At 40.9% G+C, this 23,812-nt stretch overlaps 1 protein-coding gene across 2 annotated transcripts in view; it reads left to right on the forward strand.

Moving 5' to 3' along the window:
- Nucleotides 1-23,812, forward strand: part of sbf2 (SET binding factor 2) — a 103,868-nt gene that overhangs the window by 29,208 nt on the left and 50,848 nt on the right. For both annotated transcript variants that reach the window (XM_006780170.3, XM_006780171.3), the window contains exons 3-11: nucleotides 8,365-8,502; nucleotides 12,085-12,219; nucleotides 12,617-12,727; nucleotides 13,821-13,926; nucleotides 18,777-18,909; nucleotides 20,769-20,877; nucleotides 21,229-21,342; nucleotides 22,785-22,862; nucleotides 23,194-23,307. In XM_006780170.3, coding sequence (XP_006780233.2) covers nucleotides 8,365-8,502; nucleotides 12,085-12,219; nucleotides 12,617-12,727; nucleotides 13,821-13,926; nucleotides 18,777-18,909; nucleotides 20,769-20,877; nucleotides 21,229-21,342; nucleotides 22,785-22,862; nucleotides 23,194-23,307 — 1,038 coding nt within the window. The remainder of the gene's footprint in view (nucleotides 1-8,364; nucleotides 8,503-12,084; nucleotides 12,220-12,616; nucleotides 12,728-13,820; nucleotides 13,927-18,776; nucleotides 18,910-20,768; nucleotides 20,878-21,228; nucleotides 21,343-22,784; nucleotides 22,863-23,193; nucleotides 23,308-23,812) is intronic.

Below are 23,812 nucleotides of genomic sequence, written 5' to 3' on the forward strand. Positions count from 1 at the left end.
TTTCCATGATATGAGCTAACCAGGAAATGGGAATACACAGGATGAAATCGAGCCACGGTACACAGGAGAGCACACATACTTTTAGATAAAATACAGGCAGAGCTTTTTGACTTGTCCACTTAACAGAAATGTTATTTCCTAATCGACTTCAAGTTTGAGAATAACATGGAAAGACTCCTTCCGAGCAAACAATACATGAAAGTGATGATGGTTAATAACAATCTCACGTGCCACTGGGACCTACGCAAAAGCAATAGCAGTGAAATGGTGCCAGTTTTGGGATACCACGGCTATCCTGAACCACACACATGCTCGCTCCAAACATTCCCCTACGTGGTTACATGTGAATGAAAGTTGCTAGTAAATATGTGAATGACTACTTGATGATGACTACACCAGTGGCTGGTGACAGAGCTTATAGCTGCAGAGTCCCTTACTTCCCCTCACTTGTGAATTCTAGTTACGTGCCTTAAATATTTATCTTTGAAATATCTCCCTAGCACTCTCAGGAGTGTAGCTGTACAGACCCAGCTTCTGAAATCAGTCTCAGCGTTGTGCTTTTCAAACATGATTTTCTAGCAAAATATTCCTATAATAATCTGAACTCCCTGTGCTCAACTTGAACATATTTGAAATTTCAGGTGAAAAAATACTGAAACTAAGGGGAAAAGATTAATTCCAGTCACAGAATAATATGTTGCACTAATGAATTCTTTTTTTTCTTGTAGTTTCTTGTAGACTTTAGGGCTCTTTGCATAGCTCTGCTGGGTGGTTGATAAACTCTGGTAGTCTCTGTGGGTTTGGGAGCTGCATGTCCTGTAGGGAGCATGGTTGAATGGTCACACCCACAGTTTATACAGCATCTTCACTATAAAACCAAACTTGCGGATGTATTCGCCACATTCAAACGAACGGTTACCAGCTGATTTTGTTCTGGTATAAAGGAGGATAAATATTACCATTAACCCACAGCCACACCATCTCATATTGTGCCTGCACTTGACTGAATAGTATCATCACTATCCATAAAACCTCATACAGGATATGGACGCTGCATGTTTTGGCAACCCTACAACCCTGCTTTCACAATTCAGCCCCAGAGGTTGCCGGTTGCTTGGGTAGAAAAGGAGATGTTGGTCACCACATCTGAAGTACGTCACAGATATCATCTCTTATTGTTTTTTTAAAAACAACACCAGACCTTCTGTAGCAAGTTTATTTCTTTTTTAAGGTTTTGCATTTACTCCACGCACTGCATTTGTGTATAGTTAGGAGAGGAACAAAACATGTTGTGGTTGGAGGACAGCAGAAGTGAGAGCAGAACCTATGGTGAGTACTGATATTTAGCCAGGGCCCCTACAAGGCAGTGGAGGAAGCACCTGTTACAAAGCTATTATCTTTCTGAGCTGGACGGCCATTGTACTGATCGACAACATCAGGATAAAGCTGTTTACCCTGCTCTTTCATGCATCGCTCCATGTGCTCAGAAATGTGTTTTGATGTTTCGTGTTTACTTTTTACAGATAACCGTAACAACCATGTTTACCTACTCTTGGGTTAAAAAGGGGGCCTGTAGTAATTTGGTGCTTTAAAACCTTAAAAATAAGGCCCATTACAATTATTCAGTCCATCTGTTTTTATATGCACGTGTCTCTACACGGCACCAGCAAAATAAAAAATTCAGGAGAGGAAATCACAACGGCGAACAGAAATATCCTCCTCCTGATTAATGTAGCCCTCCCCCACATGCTCATTATGCACATAGAGACGATGATTACAATTAATATTTTTGTGATATTAGTGGTGATTTGTTTAATGCCTTAATGGGACATCGAACTAAATTTTTACTTTGATTTGCATAGTGTTTGCAGTCACACTGACAACAAAATCCTTGAAATCATCCACCCCCTAATTTTTAGCTTTTGTTTCCCACATTCTAATTTTAGTCTCCTTGGTGTTCCTGTCATAAAGGATGCTGTGGTAGACAAAGCTAACCCACCGTACATCTGACCTGTGGACACGGGAGGTGTTCAGGATGATTTTTATATGCAGTGCTGCAAAATTAGGATAGATCCTGGACTGTCTCAGTTGTGAAGATGAAGTGCTCCAAGGTCAGATGCACATCTGCAGGCAGTCTAGATTTAAATGCCAGATGTGAGTATCAGCCAGATCCCGGGGAGGTATCGGGGTTCTTGGTAGAGTAAATATAATCAGAGTCCCGCTATCTGTTATGAGAGGCACAAGCAGATTTCAAAACGTACAATAAAGCCGTATTTATAAGTGTGTCACTGTCTTTAAAGAGGATGATTTAGGTAGAAGATGATCTTATGTAATAAGTATGACAGTTATTTGGAGCAAATTGTGGCTCGCTGCTCGCTGAATCATAATGAAGCCTAATCCTTTGTTCCACAAATATTTACTATATGTCAAGCATATCTCTGTAAATATTGAAAGGAACAACCAGTTCTGCTAAAAGCTTCGCCTTTTCATTGCCACGTTCTTTGATACAAGGATGAGTACCCAAGCCGGGTACCCATGCTTGTATTTTTCCCCACAGCTGTCACAAATGTAGGAACCTGACAGGTTGTTTCGGTCTGCTGGTGTCTGTTTTTCACCCAGCTGTCATTACGTTACTTTAAAGTCGGGCAATATCAAGAACTGTCTGTAACTTTCGTACGTTTCTCTGGAAGCCAGGTCGAGTTTTTGCGTTTTACGTGTTGAAAGTCATAGTCAGCTTTCTCAAGTGCAGCATAATATGTGCTGTACTCATCTACCAATACGTCACTTCTCATTTATTTACTTTGTGAAATCCCAAGCTGTAATTTTTGTTTAATGCAAGACACCTCGTTTGAATTGTGAAACCCTGTAGTGTTTAGAAGACTTTGACATCAGTTTAATCTTGTTTAAGAAGTTCAGTATGCTGACAAGTGATTAACATGTTCATACATGACTTATCGAGTCTGGTTGTTTCTTTTTCGTTTTGTATACAAAGTGCCAGGACTTTACACGGTTGATTTTTACTGCTCTTTTTGTCCATTTTGACATATTCCATCATCACAATGGGAGAATTTATTAGATTATGATTGTTTTCATACTACTCAGGTGGTTTTAATATCATTTTTCCCGCTTGATACTACTATTAAACAGTATGGGGAAAGTCCATGGACTTTCCTTGGATTCCGACAGGGAATTTTTCTACTCTCGAGTACATTTTTATGGCAGATTCCTGACTGAACTATGATTCAACCTATTTATTCTTGGAAGATATAGAGTCTATTAACCTACTTTTGACTGAATTGGCACCGGATAGTCAATCTAAACTTTGGGATCCCACATGCCAAACCGTGAACATCCCATATTAACTCAAGGTGAGGCTGAAGTAGTAAGGTTTGGGTACAGGATGAACTGACAGTGGGTTGATTTATAAATAGGAACGTTTAATTCTCCAGTGGGATGTTTAGTTTTTTTCCCGTCTCTGCATTTCTATTTTCAAGCCGCTTGTGGTGAGCTGCCTGGTTTTCATTTATGCAGTGTTTTTGAAGTAAAGTATTTGCCCTCAAGCAAAGCTGTCCTTTGCAAGCTTGTGGTGGGACTGTGCGTGGCAATTTAAAAAAAAACAAAAAAACAACTCTTTACGTTTTTGCTTGAAATACATGTTGTAGCGGGGTCCTTGTCCAGTGTTACATTTCTTACACATGTGGTATTTATGAAGCACGGAATTCTGTGTACATTACTGCATTAGTGTTTGCCATATTTGCTAGATGACTCTTACTTCACTGCCTGACTTGACATTTTTTTCTTTTTTTTTACATGCTGTGCTCTATCATGGTTGTCTAAAAATAATCTATCTTTAAAATGAACCATATGTCCCCTGTATTACATAACAGATCTGTAAAGTAAACCAGACTTTCAAACTAGCAGAGCTGAGGAGATCAGATGTCACCTCAGAGGCTTTTGTGATGCATCTGTGCTGCAGTAAAGTGAATTAAGTCACTGTAACCATGGAGAAGTGTTTGGGAGTTATGGTGTGGGAGGGTTTTTTTTTTTTCTTTTGTTTGTTTTTTTGTTGACCGTTTCATTTCCTGTCATCATCTTGGTGTCCTTGAGTGAAGGAGATGAGGTGTGTGTGGGGTGGACGTAAGCATGTTTGTTCGCTCGCGGCCATCTCTGGTTGTTTTGTCCGTTGCTCATCCTGCGGACCTGATAAAGATGGAATCCTGGCTAGGCTGCACGCCGCTGACCTTCTCACCCCCCGGCCAGCCCCTGACACCTTGCACTTCACTTTCCGTCATTGTGTTGTCTTCCTGGCATGCTTCCACAAGAATGGGGAAAGAGCAAGGTAGAGGGAAGAGGATGATGGAAGCACGTGGTGTAGGGCACATCTGCTGTTAGGTTTTCCTGGTAGCATTGTCTTGGAATTCTTTAAAAGTTGAAGTTGTTGTTTTTTTATGTGTTTCCTTTCAGTAACACCTGCTTTAGGATGTGAGAACAGTTATTTTTGGGAATGCAAATGTTAGTGTGTGTGAACTCAGCTTCTGTGTTTTGTGTATGTGTTGTCATTTTAAAAACCGTCCATATTCCTGCATTTTCCGGGTCTCTCCCTCTGTCTCATACACAAAAAGTCGCCTATGTAGGATTAGAGGATTGTAGAGGAAAAATATTTTCCTTTTTCTCTCATCTACTTTGGGGCATTCTTGTTGACCATCAGATTAGAGGAGACAGCTCGGTCTATACACATTTTATTGCTGCGGAGAGAAAACATGCGAGAACTCTTGGATGTAGTAACCTAACCAGAGTATGAAATAATTCTCTCGTGGAGGATTTGCGGGATAGAGTTCATTTGTGGTGACGGGAACTCTTTCAAGGTTTTATGACCCTTCAGAGTCTGTTTGTATTTCTCCTAGTACAGGACTCTGAAATGTTGTGTTCATAATGAAAACACTTAAACCCCACTTTCCAGTCATGTTTCAATTGTGTCATACTGGTGGAAAACAAAGCTGACTTAAAGGGGCGATATCGTTGACTCTTTTTCCTTAGTCATCATTAGTAATGGCGGCTGCCCCTGTTTAAGCGGGGCGCACCAGCCTAAGCAAGCTTTAATCACTTGTCATAATATAAGAATGTTGCCGTGTCTTGTTCAGGCAATGCAGCTGTGTTCCTTCTTTTTTTCTCTCTCTCGCTTTTGATTGGTGCTGTGACGATGCTTAGCAGGTCAGACTGCATATCTAATATCACTGACTGAGGTGGTGAATTGTGGTGTTGGGAGTAGGTCATGCTGGGCCGTAGCACATGATGCGACGTGGTAGGTTTAGCTGGAGGGCTGTAGTCTGCTCGCCTCTGACATCAGCAGAGCAAGTGTGTCCCAGAGATCCTTTGTCATTTGACTGAGATCTAATTTTGGACCAGGAGATGTCCTTTCTCTTAGCTGTATAAAGGCTAAACTGTTAGCACGTGTTGCTCTGTAATTGATTCCCGTGTCATGCTATAGGTCAGTGTGTAGCCTATGTCTGATCCTGTCAGTCAGTGCTTTCACCTTTTGTTACCTTCTGCTTGGTCTCTGGAATCTATCTGTCCTATGTAGCAGTTACTGTTTCTGTTTGAAGAATGTAGCATAGAAGGAAACAAATGCAGTTTTGCAGGCAGACCTAAACCTCTACATAAAAGTTCAGTTTGTGGTTAGCTTCTGGATCTGAAAAGTGAATCCAGCAAGGATTTTCCCCAATTCTGAATTCCTGCTAATAGCCTGCAGGGGGTAACTCCATTCATGGCAAAGAACCCCCCCACCCCACATTTTATTCACTTCCTTTTTAAAGAGGAATAACTTAAGAAAAGTCTTTCTATCGGTATATCCACACTTAATTACAAATCACAGAGGATTTCTTCGGATTGATGTTTTACATGCAGTTGATTTAAAATGACAACATTTGTAAAAAGCATTGCAGACCTTCAGAGATGCACTTCCTTTCTATTAGGTTGCAGAGATACAGCATCAGTATACTCAACTTACTTGAAATAGTTTTAATCAAGCAGACAACAGTCACCATATGTGAACACCTTAGTGTAGGATCCAAACTCAGTTGTTGCACAGGCCTGAAACTTGTACCGTCATAAGCATTGAATGTTTAAAACCTCGGAAACGAGACACGTTTTTATAAAAATGCAGCTGCGTAGGATACGTGGAATCACTTTCTTTGTAGAGTCTGAATTGGATCCAGCTACATCAAAGATACACAGTCATGTTTTATGTAGACAGTGATAAGTTGCATATAAATGGATGTCTGTCTGGAAGCATTGGTCCCTGAATACCATGAAGTTTAAACACCAAACTCAGTCAAATGTCTTTGAACCTGTGCCAGCCCTCAAGTGTCTCTGCAGACCTACAGGAGAGAAACCCCTGACTTAATAAACACTTATTTAACATTATGGAAGGCAATTCATCATTTCACCATCACCTTTTCATCTGCTGCCTGCATGTCACCGTGTCATAGTCCACATCTCACACATATGTTCACCACTACGGAAACACGCATGGAGAAATACAACACACACACAGACACACACAGGATGTTATTATCTCCTGTGATCTTCTGAGCTATGTGGTCCCAAATGTGTTTGTCTCTTTTTTGACAACAATGAATGGCATAGTTGGAATACTTTAGGACAGGAGCACAGTTATCCGCACTTGTCCTTGGATCCTGTCTGGCCCGAGCATTCATGCACAAACACACACACACACACACTCCTCCCCACAATGCAGGTTTAACAGATTTCCTGTGGGCTATTGTATCTGCTAGAAGATGGCATCCTGGTCTGAACCTCCAGGTTGAACAGGCCCCTTGTCCCCCTCCCATCTCTCTCTTTCCTCCCTTCCTCTCTTAATCTCTGTTTTCCATCCCTCCCCTTTAATTCCCTTTTCTCCTTTTTTTTTTTTTTTTTTAGTTGACCTCTTATCATTTGCTGCCCAAGAGACACTACCTCGTGTACAGAGCCAGCTATCTACCCATCTGTTCATCTGTTTTTGCCCTCAGCTGCCCCTCCTTAACCCGGTCTCCTCTCTTCCTCCATGTGTCCGGTGATCCCCTGCGTAACCCCTGAGGAGCAGTCTAAACACCATTTTCAAAACCAGAGCCAGTTGGGCCTCCTGCAAAAACAAGAGAAGGATCAGACACAAACACTCAACTCTCTGACCAAATGCCTGCCTGCCCCTCATACTTTGGCCCTCTGTTCTCTTGTGTGCCACGTGGCTTATTTATTCCTTTTTCCTTTTTTTTGGGAAGATAAACTATTCAAAGTTTATCTATAAGAACAAATAATTCATCTATTTCTCCAAACAGTGGGCGGGTTTATTTTCAGCTTGAAGAATTGCAAGTGTTTATGTGAAGGCAACATCAACAGCAATTTATGTCTCTAACTATAAAGTCAATAGATTGATAAACCGGTTTTGTCTAACTAAACAACGTATCGGGAGAAGCTTGTTTTTTTCCCCACACTTTGCAGATGTTTTGTGTCAGGATTGGAGATGACTCACGCTGTTGTTGCTCTGGGACCTAAAACCTGTTTAAAATACTTCTTATTATTGTAATGGTCTCGCTCTGAGTTTCTGTGCCCACAGTTTTCTAAAAATGGCTCAGTTTTGTCACGCATAGAAAATTATTGATTTGTGTGATACTTAAATCGTCAGTAAACAGGAATGTCTGGAAGTCTAAATAATAAGCCATTCCAGGAAGATTTGGGGAGAACAGGACTCTCTCATGGAATATCTAAACCTCTGTCCAAACTTATACCCTGGACAGTCTGAATCAATAAAACGGTGTAACAGAGAGGTCCGCCTTTCAGATGTGTTGTTTTCTTAAATGATGATTCATACAAAAATCTGAATAAGAAATTGGAACAGTGGGATAAATAAATATTTGTTGTTATTCTCAGTTTTAGCTTTGATTTAATGTATAAAGTTGCTTAATTCCTGTTTTTTGTTTTGGAGTTTTTTTGTCCCTGTAAGTCTTGTGTGCGACATTTCCTCTCATGCTCAGACCTTCAATTAGAACAAGCACCATCGCTGACGATTTTTAAAGAAAATAAATTCTGAACATGCCACTTCCTGCTCTGTGGCATGCATAGGAGATGAAATTGCAACCCCAGAGCAGGACATCCTGTCTTTGCTCTTTATGGGGGCGTTGGGATTCAGCTAGGACCTGCTGCAGTATTTCACAGTAATTGGAAGGTTTGATTGGTTTACCAGCGAAAAGTCTCAGTGACCACTGAATTTATTAAAAAAAAATCAAAAGTAACCAAATGTTACTGTAAGTGAGATGTGATTCTGTGGATTCCTATGTGACGTCATTTTACTGTTTTTTGTCTTTTCAGTTCTGCCAGCCTGGAGGCTGGAGGCTGTCCAGAGATCGGAAAGCACCCACCTTCTTCACTGTTGTGCTGACAGATATCGATTCAGACCGACACTACTGCTCCTGCCTCACTTTCTTCGAGGCCGAGGTCAACCTGCAGGTACTCCACAGTCTCTACCTTTGACCAAAACGTGGACTACATGAACTCATCTGCAGTCTCATTTCAGCTTAGAGAGTTTCTCCTTTATTCCCTACTCAGTCTGAACCCACCACCGTTTACAGGTCCACACAAACATGTCATGTGTAAAGTGGAGTGGACAAGAACCCGTTGGCGATAGTATTCAATTTTACTAGAATTGCAGCAGAAGCCTTCAAACAAGCATTATGTGCCACTGAGTAAAAGAGAGAAATCATAATGTACTGTTGGAGTTTTTCAGCCTTGTCAACTCACTCGATCATTTTATGTTTTATCTTAAAAACTTTTGCGAACAGCTGGAAGTGAAATACCGTCCAGCTGCTCTATCTTTGCTTTTTCCTAGTTTTTAGCTTCTTAAATGCTACATTAGCTCCCCTGTTAGCAATCAGTGCAGTGTTAGTGATGTGTTGGCTGTAACCAACATCATCTCATCATCAGTGATCGCATTGATATTTGATCAAAATGTCAGATCAGTGCATCACCTGTAACCCCTTGAGCTGCCATGTGAGCCACAGTAATAATACAAATCTACAGTCACCTGTCCTCTTTAGTAGAAAGCAGTGCATGAGATCATCACATTGTAAGCCCCTGATATCAAAATGTTGAAGTCAGTTTCTTCCTCCTCCCCAAAACAAGGTCACTGTCATTCTTGTGTGCTTTTCATAACCATTAGACACCCTTAGGGATATGAAGCTTGGGCAATGTGACTTTCTGTTTTCATTTTAGGCTTATTGATTTGCTTTTTGTTTTTGTTTTTTTGCCGTCTTTGGCACTCTTCTTTAGTTCTCAGGAATGCTTGTCGCGTGGTTGATGTCTTCCAGAAAGTCAGGCGTTATTATAAAACAGCCTGTTTGCATCCAGCCTAATAAATTGTGACTTGGCCGAGGAAAGACAGGATAGCCTCTGCTCCCCTTTGGCATGTGATTTACTCATGCATACAAGACTGCGTTTGATTGCAGATTAGTGGTCACGGCACCAATGTCCAAAAGCCCCATAAATTATTGATTACTACAGATTAGTTTCATTGGGATCATTTTCATACTTACCAGTGATCTTGTTAACTTCTCTCCCTGCCAGAGGCCCACACAATACCAAGATAATTGTTTCACTGTGTTGGCCTTTGTTGGAGGCCTTAAATGACTCTTTGTCACTCTGCCCACTGTGACCTCACATCCTTTCGCATGTGGAAGGCAGTCATCAATCACATTCCACTTATATCAGTTTAACATCTTTGAGGGAAATTTGAAATCGAGCCCCGTAAGAGAAATGTGTCAACTTCAAAATAGCAACGAGTCACTTTGGTGGAATGCCTGAATTCAGCTCTGTTGTAGTGCATCCTTTTCTCATTAGCATTTGAACTTGTTGTGTGAATCACATTATAATTACATTTGTATTAAAGCATGCCTCAGTTTGCATAACTGAGTGCATTTTTTCCACTTTGACACATCAAAGTAAAGAAAATAACCTGACAATGGGCAGAAATCTCAATGCTCGCCTCTTGTTGGTGAAGTCTGTGAAAAGCATGTTAGGGTTTACAGATAAGTGGATCACCCTCATTATCCTCATAGTGAAGCTAGCTGTCACTTTCATCCTTTCAGTTCTTACACAATGGCTTTGTGAAGAGTAGGAGGACTTGAGCGACAGGATTTCACTTTAACACGAGGATGACCTCTGGAAATTCTATTTCATGCAGACATAGTTGAATTTTGATAATGCTCTACATATTTACCAGACATGATCGAGCCTACAGGGAGAACTCGTGCTATGCTTAAAAAACACATTTTTGAACACTTTTTTGTGGCACTAGAGGAGTGTAAACGTATGTATAATCACAGAGCAGGTGTGTTTCAACATGTAAACTTTGTTGCCAGGTTGGAAAAGTGGAACTCTTGTTTTCATTCAGTCAAAAATCCCACACCTGAAGCAGGTGGTTGTGTGTAAAATAAAGTCAATACAAACTGTTGAGAAACCTCATTTCTGTTTGTTTTTTTGTTGTTTTTATATGTATTTTAATCAGTAATACACGTGCAAGAGTCCCTGATGCCACGTGGAAAGCTTCAATCCATTGAGTTATGGACATTGGACCTCTGGGGGTGTCTGGCACTGGGACATTGGCAGCAGATCATTTTGGGGGCCTTGAGAATCGGGTTGTTTTAGCTTTTTTCCCAGTTAAAATGGGTCAAGGCCTTGAACTCTTTGCTATGGTGCTGGTGATGGAGTGATTCTGAAGCAGATTTTGTAATGTTGTCAGCCACATTGTCCTGAAGGGGAGTCAGGGGATGTCTCATGTATGCCCAAGTGCCATCCTTCTTGGAAAGAATCAAGGCTTCCAAGCAGAGCGTTGCACTGATTTTGATGTTGACACATAATGTATTAGTTTATAAAGTGAGAAGTTAATCTAATTAATTTTGAAGCTATCTTTAGGCTTTTAAAAAAAGCATGAAAACAATACAGTTTGTCTTACAGTTTAACTGATACACTTCACTCAAACAGATTAAACTAACTGAGATGTTTGTGTCTGATAGAGAGACACTTGACCGAGATGCGTGTCTGCTTGGTGTAGATTACATGCTGTAGCATAAAGACTGACCCTATAAACGTTTATTATCCACAACACGGCCTTATCTTTTATCTGTCTGGCTCATATTAATCATTAGGTCAGGCTATATTTGGTCTCATCGAGACCATCGGGGTACCTCAAACATTCCAGCGTTCACTTCAGAGCGCTGAAGATCTTCTTGAAACGTGAGGGTGTTTTAACAGTCTTAACTCTCTGAGTTGACGTCCTTATCTGCTCAGCTAGATTTCAGAGAGCGTCCAGACAGGCGGCGCAGGAATGTATTTTGTTAAATAATTGAACCAACACCCCCCCCCCCCCCCCCCCAACCCCCCCACAAATTCTCAGATGGATAGAACAGATATTTTGATCCTGCACTCCTTGGTGCTGGAGATACCTAAGCCCTTGCGGCATGTTTTGACTGCCTGGAGAAATATACTAGACTGTGATAAAGGCTTTAGTTTGGAATGAGCACCGAGAGATTGGCGTGTCAGTGTTGTAATGCAGCTCGTGGATCTCAATAGAGACCAGATCGAAACTGTAAATTTTCTATCTTGCACAACAGATACTAAGCGCTGTGCAGTTGTTAACTTGTTTGGTATTTTTGTCACTGATGTTTTGCATTTGCTGTATTATGATGTGATCCTAGGAGAGAAGGAGTATGAACTTCCTAAAGTCATTTTTGACTCTTCTGTAAGCAAATCTCATTTAATCTTGGTCCCTTTGGAGAAATCTTTTATTAGAATCATCGTAATTGAAGAAATTAACAGAGTGGCTCCGCTGGCTGTACTAAAATGCAACATTGTGAAAGAGGATAATTAATTGTCCAGCCTTTCATGAATGTTTTTTTTCTGCCCACTGTAGACAAAGGAGGATTTTTAACATTTCTTTGGGCTGCATTCAATTCAGTTAAAGGCCATTTTATTTATACAGTGCCAAATCAAGGTGCTTCTTATTATAAAGTAACGACTGCTCTTTTTATGTTTCAGGGATCAAAGAACATTGAAGCTGATGGCGATGAAGATGAGGAGGCAGAAGAGGATGGCCTGATCCAGCCAGCTCAAGTGTTTGCACCAAAAAGTCTCATTCTCGTGTCCAGGCTGGATTATCCCGAAATATTCCGGGTAATAAGACACCGCATGATTAAATCTTGATTTAAAAAATGTTTTTTCTGACCGTTCGGAAGAATTCTCAGAATTTTTGTCAGATCTATTTTCGTTTTGCAGATACTAATCTGCTTTGTTCTGTCTGTAAAATGGGTGTAGTGTAGGCATGCACTTCAGAAAGTACAGGAGTCTCAGGTGCATAAGAAACTTTGAGCCTTTCATTAAGGTCAGTTTGTGCTGGCGTAAGGCCAGTCATACCATCCATGGTAATAACCTTACTAGCAGACCTTACGTACTGAGGATCCTTTGCTCTTGGCCCAAAAAGAGGAAATGCAGACACTTATTAAGCACATTGATGGTTGCTTCTTTCCTTTTTCTCCATGTCTTAGTTGTCTTCCACATGTTGTTCTTACAGGGGTGCTTAGGGCTGATCTACACGGTCTACATCGATAGCCTGAGTTTCCCTTTGGAGGGATTGGTGGCCAACCTTTTTACGTTCTTGGTTCCTGTTGCTGGTGGATCTCAGGTAAGTCTGACCTAAGAGAGAATATGTCCACATATCACTGTCTAGCTCTGCTGTTGGATGGTTTTTCAAGGAGGGGGGCACAGGTCCAGGACTTTGTGCTAGTTGGTAGTTAATGTCAACCCTGCTCTGCTTTGAGCCAGATTGTAAGTGGATGACTGAGGTTCAGTGATGCAGACTGATGTTTGCTTTGCAGCCAGTCACCACCATCATGTTCAGGGTTCAGGCGAAGTTCTAGTCTACTCATCTAGTCTGCCATGAAATAAACTCTTAGAGTGGAGCAAGAAAGAAAATCTCTTGAACTTTATCTGTAGCATTTTTGAGGACTGTACTGCACTGTCACTGCATTAGGATCCCTCTTGATATCATAAAGTGTTTTGGTGGCCAAATGTCAGAAGATAAGGCTCCGTTAAGCTAGGCATAAGATAATTTATTTAACACCCAGAACAAAAACGCAGCCCGCTCATTCTGCCACAGCGGGTTTCTCGCTTTCTCATCTGATTTTGTTTTAAATGATGGATAATGTGCTGTTAGAAGGAAGAATTTGGCCCCTTCTGTTCTCTAGCAAGATGCCACTAAAAAATCTCATGTCCTCAAGTCTGCCAGACCCAAGCAGACTCATTTGTCAAAACAAAACACAGTTGAACATACAGGTATGCCAGGAATTGTGTGAATGAGGACCCCATGAGACCTTTATATGATGCTGTGAGATTATATCAGAGGATACCTGCACACAGTCTGAATCAGGATGTATTTGTGAGAATAATTAAAGCACAGCTTTTAGGTGACTGATTAGAGTCTGTGTTGATCTGAACAACACGTACACACCTTGGAAATAATATCTTTGCAGTGCATGAATCATTTTTTATATTGATGCAGCTGTGCACCATATCAGTTGTGTTTTTGATTAGTGAGAAAAAGACTTATTCAGATGGTCCACACAGTGTTTGCATTGAATAGAATGCATCTTCTTCATGCCCCACGGGCTCAGAGCAGTCCTGTGACTGTCAGTCGTTGGACTTCTCGACCCTGTAGACGTCTTTAAAATGTTCTATTGCTGTTGTCTGACTGTCACGCCCTTTTTTTCTGTTTACAGAAGCTATTTAGCCTGGGAGCAGGAGACCGTCAGCTCATCCAGACACCCCTGAACGACACGCTGCCCGTTACATCCAAGAGTATTGCTCTACTCTTCCAGCAGTTGGGTGGGTCAAGGCACTGTGATAACTACTAACCAGCAATCATGAGTCACAACATGACTTATTTATGACTTCACTGTTGTATCTGAAATGAAGTGACTAAATGTCTTGTTATGTATTTATTAACCCTGTTGCAGTTTATCATGTACTGTAGACTCAATCACATGTAGGTATTTCTAGTAGCTATTATAATCTGACAGCAGTCACATTTAAAAACACAAGTTTTAAAGCATTCAATGTCTCAGCTTATTTAGTAAAATGCCTTTATGCTTGACATATTTCACATTTATTCTTATCAGATTTTTAAATGCTCTGTGTAACTTTGCTAATCACCTAGTGGCAAACTCCACTACTGTAGGACTTTTGCGGTGAGCCATTAAGAGCTCGGATTAGTTCTACATGAAATGCGTCTCAAGCACGGCTGTGCGTTTTTCTCTGTGTCCCATCAATGTTTCTGTAATTTTGTCTGGGTAGAAGGAGCCAATAATGAAGATTTGATTAGGTTTTGTGGTTTCGGATTGCATTGTTTGCACAATATGTTAATGGTCCAGACTTAAATGATTTGAACAGGCGATACGTGCTCTGGTAAAGAACCGACGTGCCTGATTCGCAATGACTCAATCATGAAGGAGTCCAGCCGTATTTAGGGAGTGTGTCTATGGTTTTTCTTAGCACTCCAAAAAACCCCCGCAAATTGGCAAAAGCCACGCTGTGAGCTTTCTGCATTATGTTTGCAGATTTTGGGGTTATTCCTAAACAGCGGGGCTTATTTCACTTTTTGCATACGTAAGCCGAGAGTGTGATTAAATCTAATTCACCTGAAATCTGATTTGTAATGGAAAGTTGGCCCTCATTTGGTCTCTCTTGATTAGGAGAATGTGCTTCACATCAGAGTAGATTCTGTATCCTGAATGTATTAACACCATCCTCGTTTTGTTTGGAAGCAGCAAGGGTTTTGGGGGGGGGGGGGGGTGTTCTTACACGATATATGCAATTAGGGTCATGTCAGAGCATGCGTTTGTTGCCAATTTGGATACACAAAACAAAATAATGTTGACATAATAACGAATCACGACCAGTCAGTTTTCCTAAACCTGCTTCCTTTAATCAGGAGGGTACATTTGCAGTTCAGAGCAGCAAGTAGGATACAGTACATGTGTGCTGGAAAGATGAACTGCACATGTTCGTTTCTTTCTAATGTTTAGAGTCACGTACGAATAGCACAATGATTACAGTTTGGTCGCTCGGTTAATAATTCTGAAAATGAAAATGAATAGACAGGTACTCTTCTGCATGCAAACCAATATCTGAACACTGCTAAACGTACCCAGGTGTAGAGCAGGGCGATATGACCGAAACTATTTATCACAATATACATTTGAAAATTTGCGATAACGATATAACTGACAATATAATTGACACTAGACAAAATACTTTACAACTCCTCAACTTTATTAGTGCAAAAAAAACCATCAATGTGTTTTCACTTAAACAAGCAGTTTTTTATGTGCATTAAAGTTATATAAAAAATTAACAGTGCAAATGCAAAATTCCTTAGTGACAGTTTAACCAAAAGGCATTTCCAGTGGAAATTGGCCGCCATATCCTCAGCATAACCATGTATAATATCCACAAAACTTAAAAAGAGGTTATACACACACAATACGGTAATATTATGTTGAAGCACAGTACGTATCACTCCGCGAGGCGCCTGCCTGTGATAGCCGTAATGCTCCGACAATCCATCAAGCGTTGCGGGTTCGTAGCTTAGCAAAGTTGTACTGAAACATTTGACAGATTTTCGAGCGCCGTGTACCACATAAAATCATTTCGAGGTCAGTAAACACAACCAGAATTCATACATAAGGCACTGGGGGCACTGTCGATTTTCAGAAAAATCAAAGGATTGATTTTAAGTGTGCTGTCTTTTCCAAAACACACGGTAATAACGACGGCCCGCTAATATGCTCTACCAAAAATAGTGCTTTGTTGTGTACCTGACGGATGAAAGCCAAACCAGTTCCACACCACTGAAGTTGCAGCATTTTTACAAACCAATTCTGGTTCATTCGTTTCATTTAACGATCCACTTTCGCTATTCTCATTCTGCGTCGCCGCCATGTGCGTATGTAAACAAAGGCACTGCGCATGCGCGTTTGCCCATGTTCTATCGCGATATTTCATTTTCCTAACGTTGCCCAACATTACACCGGTATTACTGTGAACGGTATGATATAGCCCAGCCCTACCCAGGCGTTTACAGAAAATGTCATATTTATGATATTTGTATCATCATGACTTTCAGGAAGAAAAGTACCTCTGACACGGTGCAGGGAATCTACACTAAACTAGGCTAAAGGCTAAAGCAATGAGATTGTTAGCATAGCTTAGGCTAGCAGAAGGGAAAAATAGCTAGCCAGAAAAACCTCAAAGCCACAATTTGTCACTTTTTATAGTTACTTACTGTAATACAAAAACTGTCTGTTGGTTTGGCTGGGAACTCCTCCTACATGATTATAAGTTGCCTGGCAACCACCTACCAATGGCTAAAATTACTCATGCACCTATAACGCCCAATAAAAGCATCATATCATTTTACTTTCATGACAGTGACACTGAATTTATCAAATACTGAATGTACTCATTCTTGATATTTTCATCTTGTGATGTTTACAGTATACCATGACTGTAATTTAGGTTTTTTTTAATTAAGTCAGGTTTACTCTATCAGAAATTTAATGTTGGATAAATGAACAAATGTACTTCAGGCAATGGGGTTTTGAAACCACCTCAATTATTTCAGTCTGCATGTTTTGTTTTTTTTGTCTGCAGGTTTTTTCAGGCTAAACTGTCCTGACCATCTCGTGTCTGTAAGCTATATATGTAGACACGGCATCGGTATTATCTATTCTTTATTCAACTCTTGGCAAGAATATGAAATGATAATTTTTATTTTTTTTTTAAATCTGTCCTGCTGCTGTCACAGGTTGTTATATAATAATTTTTTTTTTTTTATTAAGGTGCAGGAAACTGAAAGTTACAGACATAGTTAGACAGTAGAGTTAATGATTCCTCTGACCTTAAAGCCTGACTTTCCTGCATGTTGATTGGAAAGTCGGTTGATGAGTTACACGTAAGCGTTTTGTTTCCACTTATTAGCTCGTCCTTACATCCATATAAGGATCAGCTACTAGCATGGGGACAGGCAGGTCGGGACATCGCTCTGTGCGCACAGGTCATCGAGTCACCAAAGAGGAATGTGTGTTAAACATGTTACACTGCACAGGAAGTACAGCCCCCCCAACACCACCCCCCGGCCGGGAGCGAGATAAATCCGACCATCAACAGCCCGACTGTTGTTGTTTGTTGCCTTTGTCTGTTCTGTTGTTGCTGCCACTTCTTTTATTTAGGGCTCGGAAACGTGTCGCTGTTTCCATGAGATAAGCAAACACCTGAACACGAGGTGTGACTGTGAATTGGAAGCCCCGGAATTTCAGTAAAAATTACGGACAAAAATACATCATTTGGTGCCTGTTATGACTTTTTAAGTCACGCTTTTTCATTTTAAAAAGGAAGATTTTTTTCCTTTTTTGTTTTTTTGAGGTGTACGTTTCCTGTTTATTACTGAAGCGCTCCATTCAGGCAGCCAGACTCCAGACCCAGCGCCCCCAGCGGCGCGGATATGTCTGCCGGTGTTCCTCTTTCCTTATCACTCCGATGTGTGATGAATTGGTCTGTCAGTTGCTTGATAGGAAACAATAACAGGAACTATAAACTTAGAATTCTTCCTGATTGTCGCATCAGTTTTTGAAATATTATTTATACTGTATGAGAGTGTGTAATTTCCTTTGTTTTTCAGAGATGACTTTTCACCTACCTTTATATTCAGTGTTTCAGTAGAAACTGTCCTATTTGAATGCAGATTTATTTTCACAGCTAGTGGACACAGTGCAGATTAGACAGCGTCACTATAATTTTATTTCCAATTAATGCAGCTGCACTAAATAACAACAGTAGTAAAAATAATAATACAAGCTAAGAAATATAAACAAAAGTGAATTTGCCCTTTCAGTTTAGTTCAAAGTATTCATATTTTTAAAAACATTGTATTTTCAATTATGCATTTATTTGAATATATAAATTTAGCTCAGTGTTCCCATCTGCATACGTTTGCTCTGTGTGTATAGTAAACAGAGAGTGCAGTGCCCACATACAAAGACAGACTGTGGTAGCTTCATTTAGACAGGAGGTGATAAAACAAAGAGGTAATACTAATCGAAGAACTGGCACAAGTCAGCCTGCATTACTGTAACACTCTTCTTCTTTTTTTAATTGCACTTCCCAAAAAGTTTTTTTGGTAGCGTGCAATAAAATTTTTACAACTTCAGCAAGAGCAGAACCACATTGTGTTGTAGTCTTCTACAGAACTGATGCTAAAGTATTTGCTCTTGCATACAAAGCCTTAAGTGGTCTTGGCTACACTGCTGTCAGTGTTTTGCGTTCTCCTTTCATGCCCTCTGAAGTCATTCTGTACTTTTCCATCACAGCCGGAGCAAATTTCAATGAGATGAAGTCCTGAACTTTCTATATTAACATTCTTCACGTTGTTCCGCCTGACAGGAACGAGCGTACAGAATATTGTTTCCTTAGAATTTCAGTGATCCGTCTTGAAGCGTTTATGGTTATCAGAGAACTTCCAAGTGCACATTGTTTGCTGTAATCTGTTGTCGAAGTCTGAAAGGCCTTCACAAATCAATTTTAGATGAATGATCTGGAAAATGTGGACGTCACATTCCAGCAAATACCTCATTTATTTCATTCTCTGTTGGGGTTTGGTTTGTTTTTTGTCATTTCAGGAATCCAAAATGTTCTTAGCCTGTTCTGTGCAGTTTTGACAGAACATAAGGTCTTATTCCACTCCACCAGCTACCAGCGGCTTGGAGAGGCATGCCGCGCCCTGGAAGCCCTCATGTTTCCTCTTAAATACAGGTGAGTATGTGTTTGATATGGCTGGATGAGACAGAATCTCATGTGACTTTCCATTGACTGCAGTTGTGACTTTCTTGGCTTGTGATCTGACTGATCATTAACTTTGTTAATTTTTCATTCATTTCTGTAAAAACAGTTTTCTGCACCACATTAGATCACCTTTTAAAGTCACACAATTTAACCTTCTTTAACCTCTTTTTTTTTGTTCGTTTGCTTGAAATGACTCAGATGTATGCGGTTAATAACCTCCTTCCCTTTCTCCCATACATTTGTTCATCACTCTCCCTTGTGAAACATATCTTGTAAGAAAGGGTATTTTAAGCTAATCCGGCCAAATGGGTTCAGGGGTTCTCAAACATAACACTAAACAACAAAACATGCAAAAGGAAGGAAGACGTCAGGAGGAAGGAGACAGTAAGCCTTTTTCACAGAAGACGTCTTGAGCCATCATTGTAGTAATATTAGTAACAGTTTAACGACTACATCCACATGATTTCCAGCCATGGCGTGCCACCGTGTCTTTATGTGAAAGTACCAACATCAAGTCGATCTAATTTGGTGTAGTAGGATGCTAATACATATAAATATTTATAAGTATGAGATATTTGCTCATCTTTATTAAGTATACCTATTTAACTCACTGTTAGCGTAAATATCTAATCAGCCAATCAGCTGGCATACAACTAGGTGTATTTAGGTGTGTAGACTTGTTGAAATTCAAACTGAGCATCAGAATGGGGATGAAAGGTGATTTAAGTGACATGGCATCGTTGTTGGTGCTCTGTGGGATCGTCCGAGTATTTCAGAAACTACTGATCTGAGATTCTCCCACACAGCCATCTCTAGGGTTTATAGAAAAAGAGGAAGTCTCCTGTGAGCGGCGGTTATAAAAGAACACCACATCGAACACTGAAGCAACATTCAGATGAACAGCATTCATGACCACACTGTGCCCATCTACTGATGACCGTTTCCAGCAGGATAATTGTCACTAGATCTCAGTCCAATAGAGCAACCTTGAGATGTGGTCATGCATCAGCAGCCGGCAAATCTGCAGCAACTGCGTGATGCTGTCGTGTCAACATGGAGCGAAATCTCGGAGAAATGTTTTCAGCAACTTGCAGAATCTATGCAATGAAGAAATGAGGGGATCCCTTTCTTTGCTTGCAAGGTGTACCTAATAAAGTGTCTGCGAGCGTATTTAGTTCCTATTAACAAATAAGCAATCAAAGCACTAAAACCATGATGCTACTCTGCCATTCCTTTGCGTTGTGTGCCTGTATCCTTCATTGTTTGCTTGGTCTAAGTTTGCCAACAGCAACAAGAACAGCAAAAATCAGCAGCGGTTTATTTGTCTGTTTAAGCTGCTGGACGTTTGCACAAACACAGTCACACGTCTCAAAAAAGCCTTTTGTTACTGGAAAATGTAAAACAGGACTCGCACAGAAGTAACGGGCGTTTCAGATGACTGGTACACAATCGTGGTCTCGAGTAATTCTGTTGTTCAGGTGGAATTAGAAGCCACTATGTATTAACATGATATGAAACACTGTGTCCACACACAGTGTTCTACATTTAAATTATCTGGGGTTTAGTGCAATTTTGACACAGCCCAAGTTTCCTGTAGATGATGATGATGATCATTTAAAATTTCCGTATAAATGTCCTCCGTGCTACTCTTATCACTTGAAATAAGTTTAGTCATCCGAGCTCCATTTTCATCATTGGGTGCAATCAAACACATCCTCTTCCCTGCGGGGAAGTATATTTTAAGCTCATAGTTGACCAATCGTTGCATAATTCTTCTTAATCTTTCTTCCGAGTAAATTTGTGCGTTTTCCTTGTGTCCGTGCATACAGCTACCCCTACATCCCCATTCTACCTTCGCGACTGCTGGAGGTGTTGAGTTCACCTACGCCCTTCATCATCGGCGTGCACTCCATGTTTCAGAACGAAATCCAGGATCTGGTGAGTGTAGATGTGTCACAGACATCCAGGAATTTGTCCTACCTTCATGCACAAGTTAAAGATTAGAAATTGTTAAAAGGTAACAATGAATCATTAACAGACACTTAAAGTCTTTAAAGGCTTATTTTGATATCCTCAAAGCAGGTCTTGCTTTAAGGACTTTTTCTGTCTACTGACCAGCAAAATTTACATTTTTATTTTTTCAGATTGTTTTTGGACACTGGGTTTTAAAAGATTTCTCTATATTTAGCTGGTTGCATTTGACTCTCATCAGACATGTCTACCACACAGCGCTTCCTCCAGCAGCAGTAAAACCACCTGACCTGTCAGTGTTTTGTGTGTTTTGATCAGTTGGATGTTATCATTGCTGACCTGGATGGAGGAACAATAAAGATTCCTGAGTGTATCCACCTGTCCTTGCTACCTGAACCTTTGTTACACCAAACACAGTCTACCCTGTCCCTGGTGAGCCCAAACGCAAACTCACACATGCACACAAAAACACCTAAAACCACATTATTTAAGTTATTATTTAAGTTCCTTTTCTTTGACCATTATATAATAGAGTAATAAAGTGGGTTGTGTTCTGTATACGAAGTGTGCTCAGAAAGTTCCGTAATGCCGGCCAAAAAAAGCAAAAAACATACCTGACCCTTTCAAGGTCGTCTCCTTGCAACATTTAAATCTCTCCTTAGAAACCCTGCTTTGCAATTTAATTGTGGAACATACACGTGCACAAAGAACACACGCTGACAACCTGAGCTAGCTTCGATCGCTGTTATTGAGCAAAGGATTGAGCTACAACTCATGTCAGCCAGCTCGAAGACAGCTCATCAAGTCAGACGGGTATCCAGGTACATGCTTGACAGCCTGATTCATCCCTTAGGGTCACCGAGTTGTTCTGCTGTAATACTTGCCTTAAGCAAGGCAGGCAAATGGTGCATTACAGCAGTGCCCTCAGTTTCCAAGGATAGCAAAAGACACGTGACATCCCTAAGTGGGCCCCACCTGTCTCCACTGTGATGTGACAAGGTCAGAGCCAGGAGTCAGACCTGGAACACCAGCAGGTGACTTGTTAGCATAGCTAGTAGGCTAAAGGAACATAGAAACTAGTAGTTACAGTGTTAGCACTTCAGTTCAGTTGTCTTCTGCCATTTCTTGAGTAACACTTTACCTGTTGTTTTATAGACTGTTATTGGTGATGTCACATTATTTAGAACAGAATGGGGATGACCTGTGGCTGGACGGGCCCCCGGTGTATTTTTGTTTAGGGCCCCAACAGACTGGAGAATCAGTACTGGCTGTAAAATCCTGAGACAGCTGAGGAAGAACACTTGATCTGATGTGATGATCTGATCTGTGCCACGTGATTTTTGTTTTTTGATTTTTTTTTTCCGGCCACACTCTGAGACTCTCCTCTTCCTGAAAATGGCGTGTATTTTGACACAGACAACATGATCCAGTTGCCATCAGAGACTGTCACATGCAGGTAGTCACAGCAAGACTTTTATGGAGTGAACTGAACTTTGCCCGAGTGCAACGTATGTTTCCTAGAAGTCACAGGGAGACTAACTTGAAGGGATGATCAGGTAATGTTTTTGTTTTTTGCAGGAGGAGCTGCAGAGCTCTTTGATTGCACAAGAAGTCATTTCATCCTTTACAAAGACAAACACATCACTACACATATATGGAGAAATAATGCTTTAATTCTTATATTTTGTTTAATAAAATGTTTGCTTTCCTAATGAAATAATAAGGCACTTCTTGATTACCACATTACCTGGTCACTCGCTGTGCACCCGCAGCGTTCCCTAAGTTGATGTTGGAATCATTCCAAGTTATTTTCCATGAATGCTTGGGATAAACAAAAACAAATGTATCGTCTGAATCTAAATTCATTTTCTTAGGTTTTACACCCGGATTTGGAGATAGCGGACAACGCGTTCCCCCCACCTCGCACCGCACCCTCCAACCTCAAGCTGTTGGTAAGTCAGCGGCGTTAACATTTGGCCTCATTTAAGTTCCTCAGTGTCTCAAGGAGTGATGTCCTCCTCCTTCCCACACGAGGAGGACAGGCTGCCCAGAAAAGGTTTCTTATCACAGGGAGGTTAGTGTTGGAGTGGGGGTACTAACTGACAGTAACCCATTCCCAAGTGGAAAAAAAAAAAGCATGTCTGTTGTATAATTACCTTATCAGACTGCATTTGTGGCATAGCTGCTTGATGAGTAATGTGTGTGTGTGTGTGTGTGTGTGTGTGTGTGTGTGTGTGTGTGTGTGTGTGTGTGTGTGTGTGTGTGTGTGTGTGTGTGTTCCAGGACAAGGAGGTGAGGGCCGTCTTTCTCAGGTTGTTTGCACAACTCTTTCAGGGCTACAGGTCCTGCCTGCAGCTCATCCGCATCCATTCTGAACCCGTGATCCACTTTCACAAGGTAATAAAACCAGGTCATGAAATTCCCGGGGCTAAAATTAGCATTTTTGCCAATATATGACCTTTTGATTAAACTCGTTAAGCAATTCCTCCCTAGAAAACACGACGTTCCATCAATCTGCCCGCGCTCCTTTAGCCAGCAGTGTGGGTGGACTCGCACATAAAGACCTGACAGATAAACTTGTCAGAGGTGTCTAATGCGTGCGTTTGTGTGCGCATGTGTGAGTACGCGTGTTGTTTTAAACGTGTCACAGAATCTTCGTGACTCTTCCTTGATGGTATCCGTTTGTTTATCCAAGCTTCGGACACAGTCCCGTAACCTTGGGCAAATCCGGCAGTGAGCCATATGAAACGTATTAGGTTTACATTTTTGTGATGTTTTGGTTTTTGTTTGTTCGTGTCTGTGGTGTCTCCGTGGTAACCCATCAGCAAATCACCCTCAAAGTACCCCACATGGATCGCATTATAAACTAAAGCTCTGCTTATTCGCCTGGAATCCCGGAGCA

The sequence above is a fragment of the Neolamprologus brichardi genome, chromosome 1 (genome assembly GCF_056152115.1).
Source record: "Neolamprologus brichardi isolate AB-2024 chromosome 1, ASM5615211v1, whole genome shotgun sequence".
NCBI classification, from domain to species: Eukaryota; Metazoa; Chordata; class Actinopteri; order Cichliformes; family Cichlidae; genus Neolamprologus; species Neolamprologus brichardi.